Consider the following 15,600-nt stretch of genomic DNA (forward strand, 5'->3'; position numbering starts at 1 on the left):
AGCACACAAATTAAACAAAAGGGTCATAATTTATTGAATCACTGGGCTCCTGACATGGTAGAAAGCAAGGACGTGGAGTGTCAAGCTTTTACAACAACAACAACAAACAATCCCCATTAAAAGAACATTATATTTTTTATTAAAGTTAAATAAAACATTTTTTTTTTTCTTGGTCAAAAAGGAAATGAATTTTTTTTAATTGCACGTTTTGAATATTTTCTCAGAAAGGACGCGTGAACGGTTTTCGCGTGCTGCGCCGCCGCCGCTTTGTTGCTATGTGATCTGCAATACGATAAAAGCGCATTTGACTGACATTTTCATCGGCGTACGCTTTACTATGCAAATCTTGGCATTTTATCGGACAAATCACACGAAGTGCGACAGCGCCAGATTGTACGCGGAAGGGAAATAAAGAGAGATAGAAATGACTTCGTTGCAAAAGGCCAAGCACCGAAACGAACCAAACAGTTTGCGCTGTCTTGATTGAACATGCATGAATTTGTTCTAAATGTCAAAATGCAAAGCAGAACGAACGCTTCATCCCCCCCCCCGCGCCTCGCGTAAGTATTCACCCCCTTTCGATTCATTACATACAATCCCATTTATTTCGGTCAGGTCATAACGCTACAAAACATAGGGAAGTTCAAGGGGGTGAATATATACGCAATGTACTACGTATTAGTTGCGTGTGTCTGTGCCTTTATTCAAACATGTTTACAGTGAACGACATTTTATTTACAACAACAACAAAAAATCTTTACACTGTACAAAACAAAGCAGGATCTCATTCAACACATTTAATTCGTATTTGAAAAGTATCTTTCATATTCCTCTAGAACTGAAGTCAACCCATTTGGCTTGTCAGTAGGTGTGTGCCGATAAATCCAATATATAGCAATATCGCCACAAACTAGGCTGCATTTTACGAAACGTGCCTATATGTCATTGTTAATACAGTACCACGATAAAACAATCAGCACATGCGCACTTGCGGGTGGAAACGTCTGCGGTCAGTAGAACGTGCACCAGTTGCTGCCGTCGCTCGGCGTCAGTCCTCCAGTTATGAGGAGGATGAGATCCACGAACCACCAGATTCCCAGGCCTCCGAGAGTGAGGAGCTTCCCGACGGCGGTGCCCGTGTGGCCCAGACAGAAGCGGTCCACGCCGAAGCAGCCCAGGAAGAACGAGTACAGGAGCGTGGTGATGAAGTAGTGGCCCGTGTATCTGTGGACACATCGTGAATTATATATACATAGTACACAATATACCTCGCACTGATCCAGAATCTTGCTTCTCTTCTTGTAACTGTTATTATTATTATTATAAACATTAATAGCCTAGAATCAGCACTAGGAGAAGGTTTGCACTTGTGCTGTTGAGCACGATGATGGTCCCACTGGATGTCCCCATGACAGCCAAAAATCATACTCGACAGCTCAAAGACACACTTTGGCAGCTCTGCTTTGAGAACATGTAAATATATGCGAGCAATTTCTTTACGCTTGCTTTGCCCAGCCGCTTACAGTTGAGATGCATGGCGGAGAGAAACCTAAATGGAAATGAATATATAGCAGGAAACGAAGGTGGCGGTCGAAGTTTTTAAAAGCTAGCGATCCACGTTCGAATGGGATTGGGTTGCCTGGCGAACGAAACACCGTTACGTAATTCTGAACAGGTTTGCTGATGTGGTGTCGATGCTTTACGACGCACTGTCGGACAAAAACGACGTCGATCTTGAAGCCAGAAACACTTCCTCGACTGCTTATGTACAAACGTAGAACTAAAGACGGTTGCAGGAGAAGGCGGCGCTGTTTTACATTTCAGCAATTGTGACGGTCACGTGACCTCCCGCCAACATCGACATCGTTCCTGCGCCCTTCAGCGCGAATCTGGCATTTCATTAAGCAGTCTACATGGAGCGTAAGTAAGGACATGGAAGGGAAAAAAGGGAAGTGGATTGCATAATTAAGCCCCTAGGACATGAAATATGCAGCTCTTACCTTTAACGCCGTAATCGAGTTTCAAAAACGCCTCTCACGACGCTGGGTTCAATCTTAATACTAGACTTCCCTCTGGTGGCACGCGGCGCACATGGTCGTGGAGCCAAACCGTGGTTTTGCACTGCGTTCTCCATTAAACGGTGCAAAACGTCACTCAGAGCAACACTGATTCATTTCGACAGTGACGCAGCACCAAATCACGGGTTTATATTATAACGCGCTCGGTCTAATACGTTAGTGTTTCAAGAGCAACCACTAAGGATATCTAGAGATACTTCTACAGCACATGTTGAACATGCATCACAAAAACTAAGTTTAATAATAATAATAAAAATTTGAAGCCATTTTTAAGATTGGATGCTGATCAAAATTTTATATCAAGTCAAATTTGAAAAAATAGCACGATAGCAATGACATCTCAGGACATTAGGTGTATTGTGCCAGGAATTGATCACGATAATGATATTATATTGTTATATTGCCCAGACATAGCGACACCACATTCACAGGAACTTGTAAGGCGGGTGATCTACATAATCTACGCCTAATAATAAACCGATATTTAGAAGGAAAAAAAAAACGTGCTGTTATTTAACAATGAAAAGTCGTCCGCATTGGACGGTTATTTATTTATCAGTGGAAGGAGTCTCCAGTGTCAGTGCTTTCTAACAGTGAGTCAGTGAGTGAGTGAGTGAGCTCTGGTTTCACGACAAGCCGCATTTTTTTTTTTGACTCATTAGCAAAAAGACAGAGAAAAGTGATTAAAAAGTACGACGTGTCGTTAATTGATCTGAGAAACTGCTCTGGTGTAAGAGGAATAAAACACTCTTTGAGACTGCAGGAAAACTGTCTGAAGCTGTTCTCGTACTTGATGCACGGCTCGTTCCCCCGCAGGAATTCCCGAGACCCGGCACACTCGATGCCGTCCAGCGCTGTGCACAGCACCTGAGTGTGATTTACATCTTTGTACACCTGGCCTTGATTTCCAATCTGTAAAATGTAAATAAATAAATAAACAAATAAATAATGAAGAAATAAATACACTTGTGGTGAAATTATTAATCTTTACCAAGCAAAAAAATGTACATTTTTAATTGCATAAACGAACAAGGAGTAAATCAATCAGAACTTTTACTTTTACTCTTGGAAGGTCACGTCCCGGATCTCCTCATCTTAAAAGCGGTTATATTACTGTATGAGCTTAAGCGAAGTTCGTTAGATGGTCGCTTGTACAGCTGTGGGATCGTCAACAAGTCTGTTTTAAAATCCGAAACGTGGCCTTGCTCTTTTTCCTACTGTGTCAAGCTGTTAATAAACACCATTATGTCCCACTTAACAAATCGAATCTTCCGAACTAATCCATTCAAGTGCGCTGGACCATGCAAGAATCGATTTTGTCTGAGTCACTACTCGGGGCAGGAACATACTGTGGAAGAGTGGAAACGATTCGAACGTTCGATCCGATTTTATAGAAGGTAAACCTCTGCCGATCGGCTCTTTGGGTACTTGCCTTCACACAGCCGTGTCCCAGCTCCTGGAAGGCCGTGATGTTTCCATCATGATCAACAGGATCTCTGCAGTGTATAAACTCCTCGGGACTGAATGGGGGGGATAAAAGATCAGATAATGACACAGCACATAAATTTAACGATGTAATCAACGATGCAATGGCCCTTGTTCGTAAAACTGTTCGCAGTTCCGAATGGGTAAGCCTCTGAGAGTCTGAGACTAAATAAATAACAGAGATTCATCCTATGGTCATACTAGAACGTCACAGACAGCCTTTCGTAATCAGGTAAGACACGCTGGAAATCAGGCGAGACACGGTAAATCCACAAATCCAAGCGACCGGCTCAAGTGATTCCTCGGACGTTTCTTCAGTTCAGTTCCCCGCTTCCAACATTACTTCCTATCCACTGTTCCTATTTACTCTTTGATGTTCATCTCATCCGGTCATATACGACCTCTCGTTCAACACAGCACATAGAACCATTCTGGAGAAAACTAAAGCTTGGAAGGAAGTAGTTTCATCATAGTAAGTTAATCATCATCGCAGTTGATGTACATATTTGGGTACACCTCACTACCTAGTCGCCTCTGCCAGGAGGTTCCGACTTGGCCATTTTAACATGGTAAATACAAGAATCCTCTCTAGATTACTAGGCAGCTGGTTGATTATTGGCACGACAGCCAGTACAGTTCGAGACACGCCACACCCCCGCCAAAATCTAAAAACGTGACGGTCAGCCCGTACAGGATTTCCAAAATTTGTAATGCAACTTGCGGAGGGTTTTTTTTTTGTCGCGTTTTTTTAATTGGAGTAATAGTTTTGTGCAATTCCATTTCTGACATTCCTCCAATAAAATTGCATAAACGCGGATAGGGGCGGGAAGACGCTCAGTCGAAAACACACACCGATGGACCATGTTTTCGTGGAGCGAGACACGCCCCTGGGGCGGGGCATATCCTTCTATAAAGCGTTTAATTGGGCGACAAGAAGACTAGTACAGGATGTGTCATCATGGAACGATGACTATAAAATTAACATGAGAACATGTCCAAAGCTATTCTTTGTATTTTTGCCTAGATATACTGTAGTATTAGTATCCAGGATATTACGGAACAGGTACAAACAGCTCGTTAATCACTTACAGGTACCGACAGAGGACCACCGGTGATGGAGGGCTGTATTCATACTGCTCCGTGTGATTAGACGGCTCTGTTGTTGGGATGTTATTATATGTGGCATTTTCTTCAGGTTCCTGTCTGAACAGAGAAGTAACTGTAGCAGATGTAGCTGCTGCTGCTGTAGTTGTAGTTGTTGTAGTAGTAGTAGTAGTAGTTGTTGTTGTTATTGTGCTGGTGGATGTAATGGCTGATGTCGTCTCTCTGCTTCCGGGTGTAGTGGAGTTTTCAGAGAGAATCCCTTCCAGGCACTGCAAAAGCAGCACCGAGGCGAGCAAGAAAAACTGTCCGCCTAACAACACATAATTCACAGAAATGTGCGACATGGCGAGGTCTCCTGTCTACGAAACACTCATTACAGCGAGCTAGCTCACTCGCTAACTACACAAGCCTCCGCAGCGCTACCCGTATTTAGTAAAGTCCCGCCTCCTGATTGTGGATTGGCTTGGAGTTCGTACCGATAGCGAAATTGTCCAATCAGCGAGCTCTTCGTGATGACGCATAAACAACCGTTCAAAAAAACTCGTAAAATATTCAATAGATCAAATCGGGAATAGACTAGGTTGAAAAGTGTTTTTTTTGTTGTTTTTTGTTTTTTTATTTTTGAGTAAGTTAGAGATTTCCTGTTATAATCATGTGGTATTTTTAATATTGCACATAAAACTTATTGAAGTGCCGTCGCAGAAATCTAGCCAATCACAGAAAAGGAGACGGAATATGGGTGGGGGAGAACAAATATAACGCTATACACTGTTACAATATTCCTAACGTTTAATTTACTTGTCATAATAGTGTCGAATATCTTTCATATTTGTATACATTTTTTACAAATGTAGAATGTTACGTCTATACTGAATTACTAAAATAAAGTGGGCGAGTAAAATAGCATGTTCATTCGTTTCAAGTCATCATTTCAGCGTTTATTCAGTGCGTCGCACACTGATGACGTTCCAAAAGGGAGTCTTTCATTTATTTTACCAGCTAGTAAAAAAAAAAAAAAAAGTCTAGAGAGTCTATGTAGGTTAGGGTTATGGTGAGGTTATGGTGAGTTTATTTTTACGCTTGGTCTCATTTTAACGCCACGAAGGCCTCGGTAGTGCTCTGATTAGCTGAATAAGACGTGTTCGATTAGAGAAAATACCAGAGCAGGGTTAGTACTGGATTACATCAGAGATCTATAGATCCCCAGGCCTGAACTGTCACTGCCCTGTACACTGAACAGTTCCCATCACCTGTTCCAAAGCACTAAATTATAAACAAGGCTCAATCACATTATAAAAAAAGACCCAAATCTAGGAGGAATAATAATAATAATAATAATAATAATAATAATAAACTTTATATGAATTAAAGGATTTAATAAATTAATGGCATTTAAGTCAGATCTAAAAACAACCTAGAAACCCAAGTATTAAAAAAGAGAAAGAGCTTTTAAATGATCTTTTGCTTTTAATTTATTTATTCATTTTCATATGATTCATTTACATGTGATTTATTTGGATGTGATTCATTTTCATGTGATTCATATTCATGTGATTTATTTACATGTGATTAATTTTCATGTGATTCATTTACCTTTTCTCTCCTCCCTTCCCTTTCCCAAATATTTCATTGAGAAGAAAAAAAAAAAAAAAAAAGGAAAACAAAATTAAAAGTCCTTAAATGGTCTTTAAATTAATTAACAGTATTAATTAAATGCTCACCTTTAGGTGATGTAATTACTGGTAAAGGGTAAACAGAATTCATAATCATTCTTACTGTGAGATGTATAATAATAGCAGGAAGAAGAATGTGATATTAATTTGCTCTTCCACAATAACCTCTTTGAAATATATTTTGAACAAGAATGTAGCTTAGTTTTTAAATAATAATAATAATAATAATAATAATAATAATAATAATAATAATAATAAGCAATAAAGATAATTAAAATGATTTAAATATTTTATATATATATATATATATATATATATATATATATATATATATATATATATATATATATATAAATGACTGCAGCATGACTACTGGGCCAAACATTACCCAAATTACACAACACAATATTATGGCAATTAAGAAAATATGTATATATATATATATATATATATATATATATATAAAATATCAAGACATGTAGCAAAACTTGGTGCTAAAGTATAGTCAATAATTTCCAGCAGTGCTGTTGCAATGTGCAGTAACAGAATCACACACACACAGAGTCCTATATACAACGCCATACGCTTTATTTGGCAACAAATCCACTTCCATATCTCATGCACACATATCTGCCAAATGGTAAATAATAAATAGCCTAATCTTCATAATTTACACTGACATTTATTCAGTTTGAATTTATTAGAGATTAGTCACAGTCAGAGTGTGGAGGAGAACAGGGGAAGGCAAGCCGCTCAAAATAAAATTCTTTATTATTTTAGTCATTTGGGCTCATTTGAAGATTTTATGATGAAAAAGAACACAACTTATAAACTTCTCTCTCTATATAAATAATATATCCCCATAACGTACTTTAAAATAAGTACACAGTGCACAAAACTGCCCACGGAATATTTTCTATTAGACAGAGTTTAGAATTTCAGACAGCTTTGTGCTGCTGTCTATCAAACATAGATATATAATATTTTTCTTAAACTTTATAGTATGTAATACCACTAATAAGTCAGGACAATCAAAACACACTTGCGAAGATCATTTCCACAAAAGCTGAAACATCTTCACACTTTACCAACATAATACTGTTTTTTTTTAATACTATGATATACAAAACTGAATTTTTGAATCTGACTCCGAATCAACTCTGAATCAAGTTCCATTTCAACCAGTTGTGTCTGTGTCATGTGACATTTATGTCCTCACAGCGTGTTTTTTTTTTTTTCGGTTTTGGTCCAGAATGATTCTGTAAAGTGCAAAAAAGCAAAACGGCGCTGTAGCTAAATCCTTTTATTTCAAACAGCTCAGACTGTACTGTCCTGTGCATTTAAAGTTTAATAAATATTCAGTTAACAAGATGTGGCTTGTCTTACCTTGTTACACCATCCCCCCCACCCCCCCACCAACCTTTACAGGTGAGTGATTTAGGATCAAGAGCGTTTCCCCAGGGATTCGAGTTCCACACTTCAGTCACAGGTATGATATTTTATTGCTGTTCAGTTCACTTTAAATCAGCGTAACGTCGTTTAGCTGGAAGGTGGCGTCGGTGACCTCTGACCCCTGCTGACTTTGCTCTCGGGCTCGAGTCGGGCTGTAGCGTGGCGTTTGGGCTGCAGCGGGTGTGTGTGTGAGGCGTGTGGGAGCGGGTACGGTGTACAGCGAGGCCGGTGGCTCACAGCAGGAGCGGGCACTCGCTGAGTCCACGGAGCCGCCAGCATACAGTTATACGGGTAACAGTGAGAGATGATCAGAGCCTGAATATTTAAAAAATAATAATAATTCAATTCAGTACAAAATGAATGTTTAATATTTATGAAAATTATTTCACAAATCATAATCCCGAAGCGTTCAGGTAAAATTTACAATGTGTAAGATGCCAATACAGCATCAATATTTATATACATATAAATCATGTTTATTTGGCTATAATTACATATTTGCTATTGTTTTTTTTTTTTTTGTCAAATTTTATAAGTATATTATTATTTATAGATGTGAATATTCGGCTTGGCTCAAAATACATAACTTAAGTTTGTTTGCTTGCTTGTTTAGTCATTTATTTATTTTATTTTTTTCAGTTCTTTGCAGACAACACACAAATCTTTTTGTATTTTTTTTTAAAAACCCAACACTTTATTATTTAAAAATGTGTCTATTTCAGCATCATTTTGAAATATCGATACACACAATTAACTGCACGCTGCCTTAAAACACCCACGTCTTACAATTTAATGTCGATATTTCATCATGTTTTTCACCACACGGATATCATTTTAAATATAAACGATTGTAAATGAAATACAGATCAGCGCCGTGACGTCACAGTGTTGCCGAGTGATGTGGAGGTATTGTTACGGCTTATTCGTGAGCATATAAAAAAGTCTTAAACTGATATTTGATTTTATGTATGGAATGCCTTAAGAGTCATTATGGCTGTGTCATGATGGTAATTTAATATTAGTTACTGAAGCATCACACTTTAGTGAACATAGCAGTACATAACTACTTAAGCATTTAAATAAGGAACCGTATTGTAAAATGTTAGCACTTTCTTTTATTATTTTTTGGGATATTCTCCTCCTTTAGACTGCACCAGAAATACCTTACACGGTCAGCTTAAGTGTTTTTATATTTGGCATATCATCACTACAAATGAGGTCTTTAAAAAGTATTTTTTAAAGTATCTGTAATATACAACATATCAATATTTGACCTTGTGTGTATTGTGCATTAGACCACAAAAAGTATTTATTATTATTATTATTATTATTATTATTATTATTATTATTATTATGTGTTTTATTTATTTATTTTTGTCAATTTTATTTTTTATGCATAATGATACCTGATGCATGGTGATATTTGATCACAGTATGAATATGTGGATCGTCATGGACGCACTGAGATACTGATACAGTTGTTTCAGCAGTTAACTTAAGAATGCAATTTATTTACACAAATCAAAATTCTTATTGGAATCCAGGAACGTGCTGATGAAATCGTACCTGCGAGGTCGTTTCAGGTTGCTGAAGGCCCAGTGGGAAATTTCCCAGAATGCCCCGGTGTGAAGTCTCCGTGGCGCCATAGCTGCAGCCCCTGATGCTTTCTCCAGCAGCTGGTGCGCCAGCCGTCCAGAAGTTCACACAGTTCTGGTTTGGCAGAAAGCGCGACGTTCTTCTCGCGCCGGCGAGGAGCTGGTGTCCTGCAAAGCAGCAGCGATGAAGGAAACACTCGCCCAGAGTCCGTGTGAGGTGTTCAGCATGCAGAGGGACGGCGTTCAGGTCTAACACATGCTTCTCAATGCTACGTCTATCTGTCGTGCTGCCTCTGATTGGCCGAGTGTCTTTCAGCTGGTGCCTGGTGGTGGAGGTTTCTCTGGAGTCCAGTTTGCACGGATGGTTCGAGCTCTCCAATTCTGCGTCACTCTCACTGTCACTCTCGCAGAGATCTGCACCAGAAATCACACACGCATGTTAGTGGCGTATTGTTTATTTATTTGCTTGTTTGAATGTTTATTCATTTATTATTGTATATTTAGGTATTTTTATCTATCTATCTATCTATCTATCTATCTATCTATCTATCTATCTATCTATCTATCTGTCTATCTATCTATCTATCTACGTACTTATCCATTGTCTCTGTATTTAACCATTGTAATCACTTGTTATTTATTTATTTATTGTATGTACATTTATATTTATTTTTTATTTATTTATATCTATGTATTTGTCTATCTATTGTCTAACTATCCATTTATCAATCCATTTATTTATTTGTTTGTTTGTTTGTTTACATATTTCATTATTTATGATTTATGAAACTTATTTATCTTTTCTCTTTTCTACTATCTGTTCATTCATTTATGCATTTCATTCCTTATTCCTTTATTTTACAGACGTATTTATTTATTTGTTTACCTTACATACATTATTCATTTCTAGCATTTCGTTTATTATCATTATGGGGTGTATTATCTCATAATCGTTCAGAATATTTAACAGACAAACCATGTAATGATTCAATAATTTAATCAGAACAACAACAACAACAGTATGAAGAAGAAGAAGAAGAAATTTATAACCTTTCAATGTGGACGTTGCAACAGTTGGAACTTGGAGGAAATGGCCGGGACGATCGGAGGACAAATTATCTGAGGATCCGCCCTCTTTATTCTGCTCCACATCTCTGGCCTTGAACTGCAGCATTACAGGTTTTCTAATGGAACATTTTTTTTTTTTATCAATTCATTAATTTTTGAAATTTAATTTATTTATTCATTCATTTAACCACAATTATTTTTTTTGTTTGTTTGGACCTGAGCTACATTAAGTCATGCCAAATTCTGACCTTTTCTCCCTCCTCCCGTTTCCCGTGTCCCGGAATCCCTTCGCGAACGGATTATTATCGATTTTCAGCTGCGTTATCTGTTCAACATAAAACATAAGACACGTTGTAAAATATCGGTTCAGTGTCTCTCTTTGTTATAATCGATGTGCTGAATTTTATCACTTGAAATAATAAATATATAATTACATAATAACTATATAAATATGCTACATAAGTAATTGACCTACTATATGATCATGTGTCCATGATCACGTTAATGACGTACAGTAAAAAGTACCAAAAGACACTGTTACACCTCATGACTATATATATGTGTGTGTGTGTGTGTGTGTGTGTGTGTGTGTGTGTACAGATTTACACATTGTTAATTTCCAAAACTAAATTAAATTAAATTAGAACAAAAATATATTACCCGTTATATATAATGTACTATAATATAATAATTATAAGTTATAATATAACCATAGCACACCAATAATACTATTGTTACTACATAATAATAAAAAGAAGAAGAAGAATTTATATGATTGTTATTATTATTATTATTATTATTATTATTATTATTATTATTATTATGAATGCAGCTGGTGAATGAAGTAAACAGAGTGTAAGAGAGAAACCTTGTCGTTCTGGTAAGCAGTGACGGCGATGAACTCGGTCTCAGGAAACAGGAAGGTCCTAAACGCACTGTAGGGAAGTTTGAGGAGATCATCAGCTCTCGCCACGTGCAGCCGCGGCTGGTATTTATGCATGGAGTTCAAAATGGTCTGGAACAAGTATATAAATACAAAAAAAAAGACATGGTTTTCTTTTTTCCCACAGTATCTGCTTACAGATGCACTTTTTTTTACACTTGTTAAAAGGATCGCTCTTACTCTTACTGATTTCAGCCATTCATCATGTAGAAACCCTGCTTTCAATGATTCATTCTCCTCTTTAAAAAATTCTACTGTGCTGATTAACAAACCTATTGGCCATGGAAATAACATTTTTTGTGTGATTTTATCGTATATAAATATTTCTTCATTCTCATTTCTTCATCATACTGATGCACTTGTTACACTAACATTACTCTGAACAAAAGGGGACTTACAGGATTATGAATACGAAAGCAACATGTTTACATGTTTACAACAAACAGTGAAACTACTACACTACTATAATATTCATTTCCTCCAAAACCAAACACACAAATAAATACACAGATTTCACGCAAGTATCCAAATTATTACTCAGCAAATTGTTGGGTTTCCACACAAAGTGCACTCAGATGTTCAGCTCACGAAAGTAATAAATAAACATGGGATAAATGTGTAGTATAACATGAGACAATATAACATTTTTTATATAAATTACGCATTGTGTATTAAATTGTATATTGTTAAGATGCATTGCCTTTTAAACTAGTTTAAATATTAATAAAGGCTTGTATTACTTAATTTATTACCACAAAGGTTTGCGTCCTTTAATCCTGGATGGAAAAAAGGAATTGCTGACAGAATTTATGAGTTTGAAGGCAGAAATAATGTCAAACAGTGGGGCAAAGAAGTTCTTAAAGAATATTTATATAAGATTCAGAAAGGAAGATATCAACTGTGAAGTATTGTATAGATTCTTGCTGCTGTTGTTGTTGTTGTTGTTATTTTTGTTGTAAACTCTAATAATGATTTTGTCCTAAGGATGTGCAAACTATTGCGCTCATCGCATCTGTTGCATTGTACATTATGCTTTTTACGAGATACCAGCCCGTGACAAACAGGATAACAGTCTAATGTGATTATAGCGCACCTGTGTTTGAAATTTACCCAAATTAATATATATATATATATATATATATATATATATATATATATATATATATATATATATATATATATATATAATCTTTATAAAATCTAAACCATTTTAATTTTCATTGAATTTGCATAAAATTTAATTTAGCTGGCTTAACTGGCAACATTTGAAAATCGTAGCTGTCATTTACTGACTATAAAAAGTCTAATTAAACTTGTACTTGAGTAATGTAGAGATCGGAGGAAACTGGAGAGCGCAGAGTAAACCCAGAGTAACTCGACACAGACGGAAACCCGAGCTCATACTATTTGGCGTTGTTGTTACTCACAAATCCGTGTTTATCCGAGATGTTGTTGGTCAGTTTCAGCTTGTGAAACGTCACCACTCGGGACATCCAGTGCTCTCCGGAGGCCGGGCTCTCCGGGTGAACGTACATGCGCTTGGGCAGCTCCGGGTCGGCTTTTCCTGCCACCGTCCAGCGCGAGTGATGAAACTTGTACCTGCAGCCGTCCGACGACACGATGTCCATCAGCAGCACATAGCTCGCTCTCCGGTCCAAACCGCTGCAGCGCACACGCAATGGCGGAAACATCCGCCTCATAGACGCCGAGCGCAGAACAAGAAAACACGGCTGTGTTAGTCTGAGAGAGGACCAACTCTCTGGACATTTTGATTTACACATTGTGTTCTTCAGTATTTATTAGAGATGCAGTATGAAACCTATAGCTTGTGTACGAAGGTAATTTGTACAGTTGCTAATTATCTTTTATCGTCTCCTGAGATGATTATCAGCAGTGTTACTTAGAGAGACACGTTTATAAGCGGTGAGTTATAGGTACCATATTGCATCTTTAATATTTATGAACAATATTTAACAATGAACTGTAAGTCATATGAGAAAACTGTGGGAATTTAACTTACAACATGGGAAACATGGGAACTTTTGCTTACATTGAAAAAAAAAAAAAACTGGACATGTTTATAAATTACTTGTGTCATGTTGCTTTTTTAAAATATTTTTTAACAGTGTATTTGAATTATTTGAATTAAAGAATGTGCGTGTAAATTTCACTTACACGTTCAGTAATTATCAAAGATGAAACATAACATAATAAATTTTATATAATTCTTGATATATTGTTATTTAGGTTTGAGTTACTCTGAGGGATGTGTTTATTATGTACAGGTGCCATACTGCATCTTTAATAGTTATGGAAAACGTTGAACAAAAGTCATAGGGGTGAACTGAACAACGTAAAAGCCGTCAAATTTGACTTAAATTCGTAATAATTATCAACAATGTACGACGGGAACTTCAGCTTAAATTTATATTAGATTTAACTATTGAGTTATAGGTATTCAGAGATGTTATTCTGAGAGATGTGTTTATACTGTATGTGCAAAATTCCACATTGCATCTTTAATCATTAAAAAAAAAAAACTTAGACAACAGTCAATGGAACAACCTGAACACCTTTTTTTTTTTTTTTAAATTAGACTTAATTAGACTATCTGGGTAAACTATTATACTGACAGATACATTTATAACTCATATGTCGTATGTTGCATATATAAATCTGACTCTCACACAGGACTTTTCAGTACTTCTTAAAGTTAGAACATGAAACCTGTATGTATTTTCTCATTTCTCCATGAAGTTACAGTTGAATTACTATCTTTCATGAGCTCAAGCTCATAAGTTAGAGTTGTAAGTGTTAAACGTTTGGGGAAACACACACATGAGCATTATGTTACTGCAAATCCCACACCGCTTCTTTAATAATTCTAAAAATTACGCACACTGACACAGGTACTGGTTTTCATGCATATTTAACAGAAGTGCGTCCGTCATGTTTGTTTAATGGTTTGTTTGCTTGTTTACCTCCCTGACTTTGTGATGACCATCTCAGTGCCGATCCGGTGGAACTGCCTCCACAGCTCCAGGCCCTCCAGGCGCACCATCGGCTCTTCCTCCTCCTCCTCCTCCTCTTCCTCTTTCTCCAAATGCTGGAGGTGATGATGAATAGATGATGATGAAGATGAAGGGCTGGAGATGATGATGCTGCTCCCAGTGATCTGCTCCATCAGCGGCCTCCCACACCCCAGCAGAGGAAAAAACGGTGCATGGTACGCCATGTTCACCTGGATGATCCAAAGAACCAAAATAAAATCACTTTTAAAAAAAATAATAAATCTTTTGTAGTGTCAGTTCTGCAAACAAGCAAAAAAAAATATATGAGTCTCTGTGCACATGGAGTTGTTTCTTCAAGATGTGTCCTAAATCCCCTAAGTCTTTCAAAAAAAAAAAAAAAAAAAAAAAAAAAAAACCTCTTAAACCCTCTTTAGCATGATTTATTCCTGAAGAAAAATGGAGAGACCAAGAAAAAGAGTTAGAGCTGGGAAAGGAGAAGGGTCACCTCTTCTCCTCATCACAGTCCAGCTGGAGTTTAAACTGGACTAAAGACGGCACTTTCTGATTGGCTCCCTGGGGGAGACGCGCACGAACCAATCGCGTTCGAGCAGGGCGTGGCTAGTAAACATCACACAGGCGCTGTATAAACCGACACTTATGGCAGAACTGTATGGAAAAATAGAACGCTACGTCACTACGTCACCAGTGGCGCGCTCGCTAGTCGCCATGACTACAGGACACTTCCGTACTACTTACAAGAGACTGATTTAATAGACTGAAACACGTTACGGCGTGGCTTTTAAATACAAAAATAAAACTCACACTTACGTACTTAATAGGATGTACTTTTAAAACGAGCCATATGAACTTTTGCAGTACTGTAACTGAGTATGGTTACAGACTACTTCCGCACTAAATAGTGCCAAAATAGTACGCATGATATTTAGTAAGGATCCCAGCTGGGAGAGATCACGTGGTTTCTGGATTTCAACGTGTTATGTATGATTGTATACATACTACTGCTAATTACTACTACTACTACTACTACTAATAATAATAATAATAATAATAATAATAATAATAATAATAATAATAATAATAGTTATGATAATTGTAATAATATTAAATGTTATTATCATTATGTTATATTGTATTTTACATGTTATTTTATCATTATAAATGTTATGTGTG

The 15,600-nt window shown here is 37.0% G+C and overlaps 2 protein-coding genes across 2 annotated transcripts; both read right to left on the reverse strand.

Moving 5' to 3' along the window:
• Positions 1 to 10: 10 nt before the first annotated feature.
• Positions 11 to 5,122, reverse strand: tm2d2 (TM2 domain containing 2). The gene is made up of 4 exons (XM_017452377.3): positions 4,653 to 5,122; positions 3,511 to 3,598; positions 2,869 to 2,990; positions 11 to 1,224 (listed from the first exon to the last, which is right to left on the reverse strand). The coding sequence occupies exons 1-4, from the start codon at positions 5,009 to 5,011 to the stop codon at positions 1,011 to 1,013; spliced, it is 783 nt and encodes a 260-aa protein (XP_017307866.1). The 5' UTR covers positions 5,012 to 5,122; the 3' UTR covers positions 11 to 1,010.
• Positions 5,123 to 6,907: 1,785 nt separating this feature from the next.
• Positions 6,908 to 14,965, reverse strand: tbx3b (T-box transcription factor 3b). Its single transcript, XM_017451347.3, has 7 exons — positions 14,380 to 14,965; positions 12,826 to 13,093; positions 11,324 to 11,470; positions 10,704 to 10,780; positions 10,438 to 10,571; positions 9,359 to 9,801; positions 6,908 to 8,107 (listed from the first exon to the last, which is right to left on the reverse strand). Exons 1-7 carry the CDS (start codon positions 14,631 to 14,633, stop codon positions 7,880 to 7,882), a joined length of 1,551 nt encoding a protein of 516 aa, XP_017306836.1. The 5' UTR covers positions 14,634 to 14,965; the 3' UTR covers positions 6,908 to 7,879.
• Positions 14,966 to 15,600: the final 635 nt, after the last annotated feature.

The sequence above is a fragment of the Ictalurus punctatus genome, chromosome 22 (genome assembly GCF_001660625.3).
Source record: "Ictalurus punctatus breed USDA103 chromosome 22, Coco_2.0, whole genome shotgun sequence".
NCBI lineage: Eukaryota > Metazoa > Chordata > Actinopteri > Siluriformes > Ictaluridae > Ictalurus > Ictalurus punctatus.

Excerpts from the sequence above, each read along its gene's own strand:
- tbx3b (XM_017451347.3), bottom strand. The coding sequence starts at position 14,633 with ATGGCGTACCATGCACCGTTTTTTCCTCTGCTGGGGTGTGGGAGGCCG. Across the intron at positions 10,781-11,323 it reads CTGCTTACCAGAACGACAAG|ATAACGCAGCTGAAAATCGA; the intron begins GTTTCTCTCTTA and ends TATGTTGAACAG. Across the intron at positions 9,802-10,437 it reads TGCAACGTCCACATTGAAAG|ATCTCTGCGAGAGTGACAGT; the intron begins GTTATAAATTTC and ends TTTCTGGTGCAG.
- tm2d2 (XM_017452377.3), bottom strand. The coding sequence starts at position 5,011 with ATGTCGCACATTTCTGTGAATTATGTGTTGTTAGGCGGACAGTTTTTC. Across the intron at positions 3,599-4,652 it reads GTGGTCCTCTGTCGGTACCT|TCCCGAGGAGTTTATACACT; the intron begins GTAAGTGATTAA and ends CCCCCCATTCAG. Across the intron at positions 2,991-3,510 it reads TGGGACACGGCTGTGTGAAG|ATTGGAAATCAAGGCCAGGT; the intron begins GCAAGTACCCAA and ends TACATTTTACAG.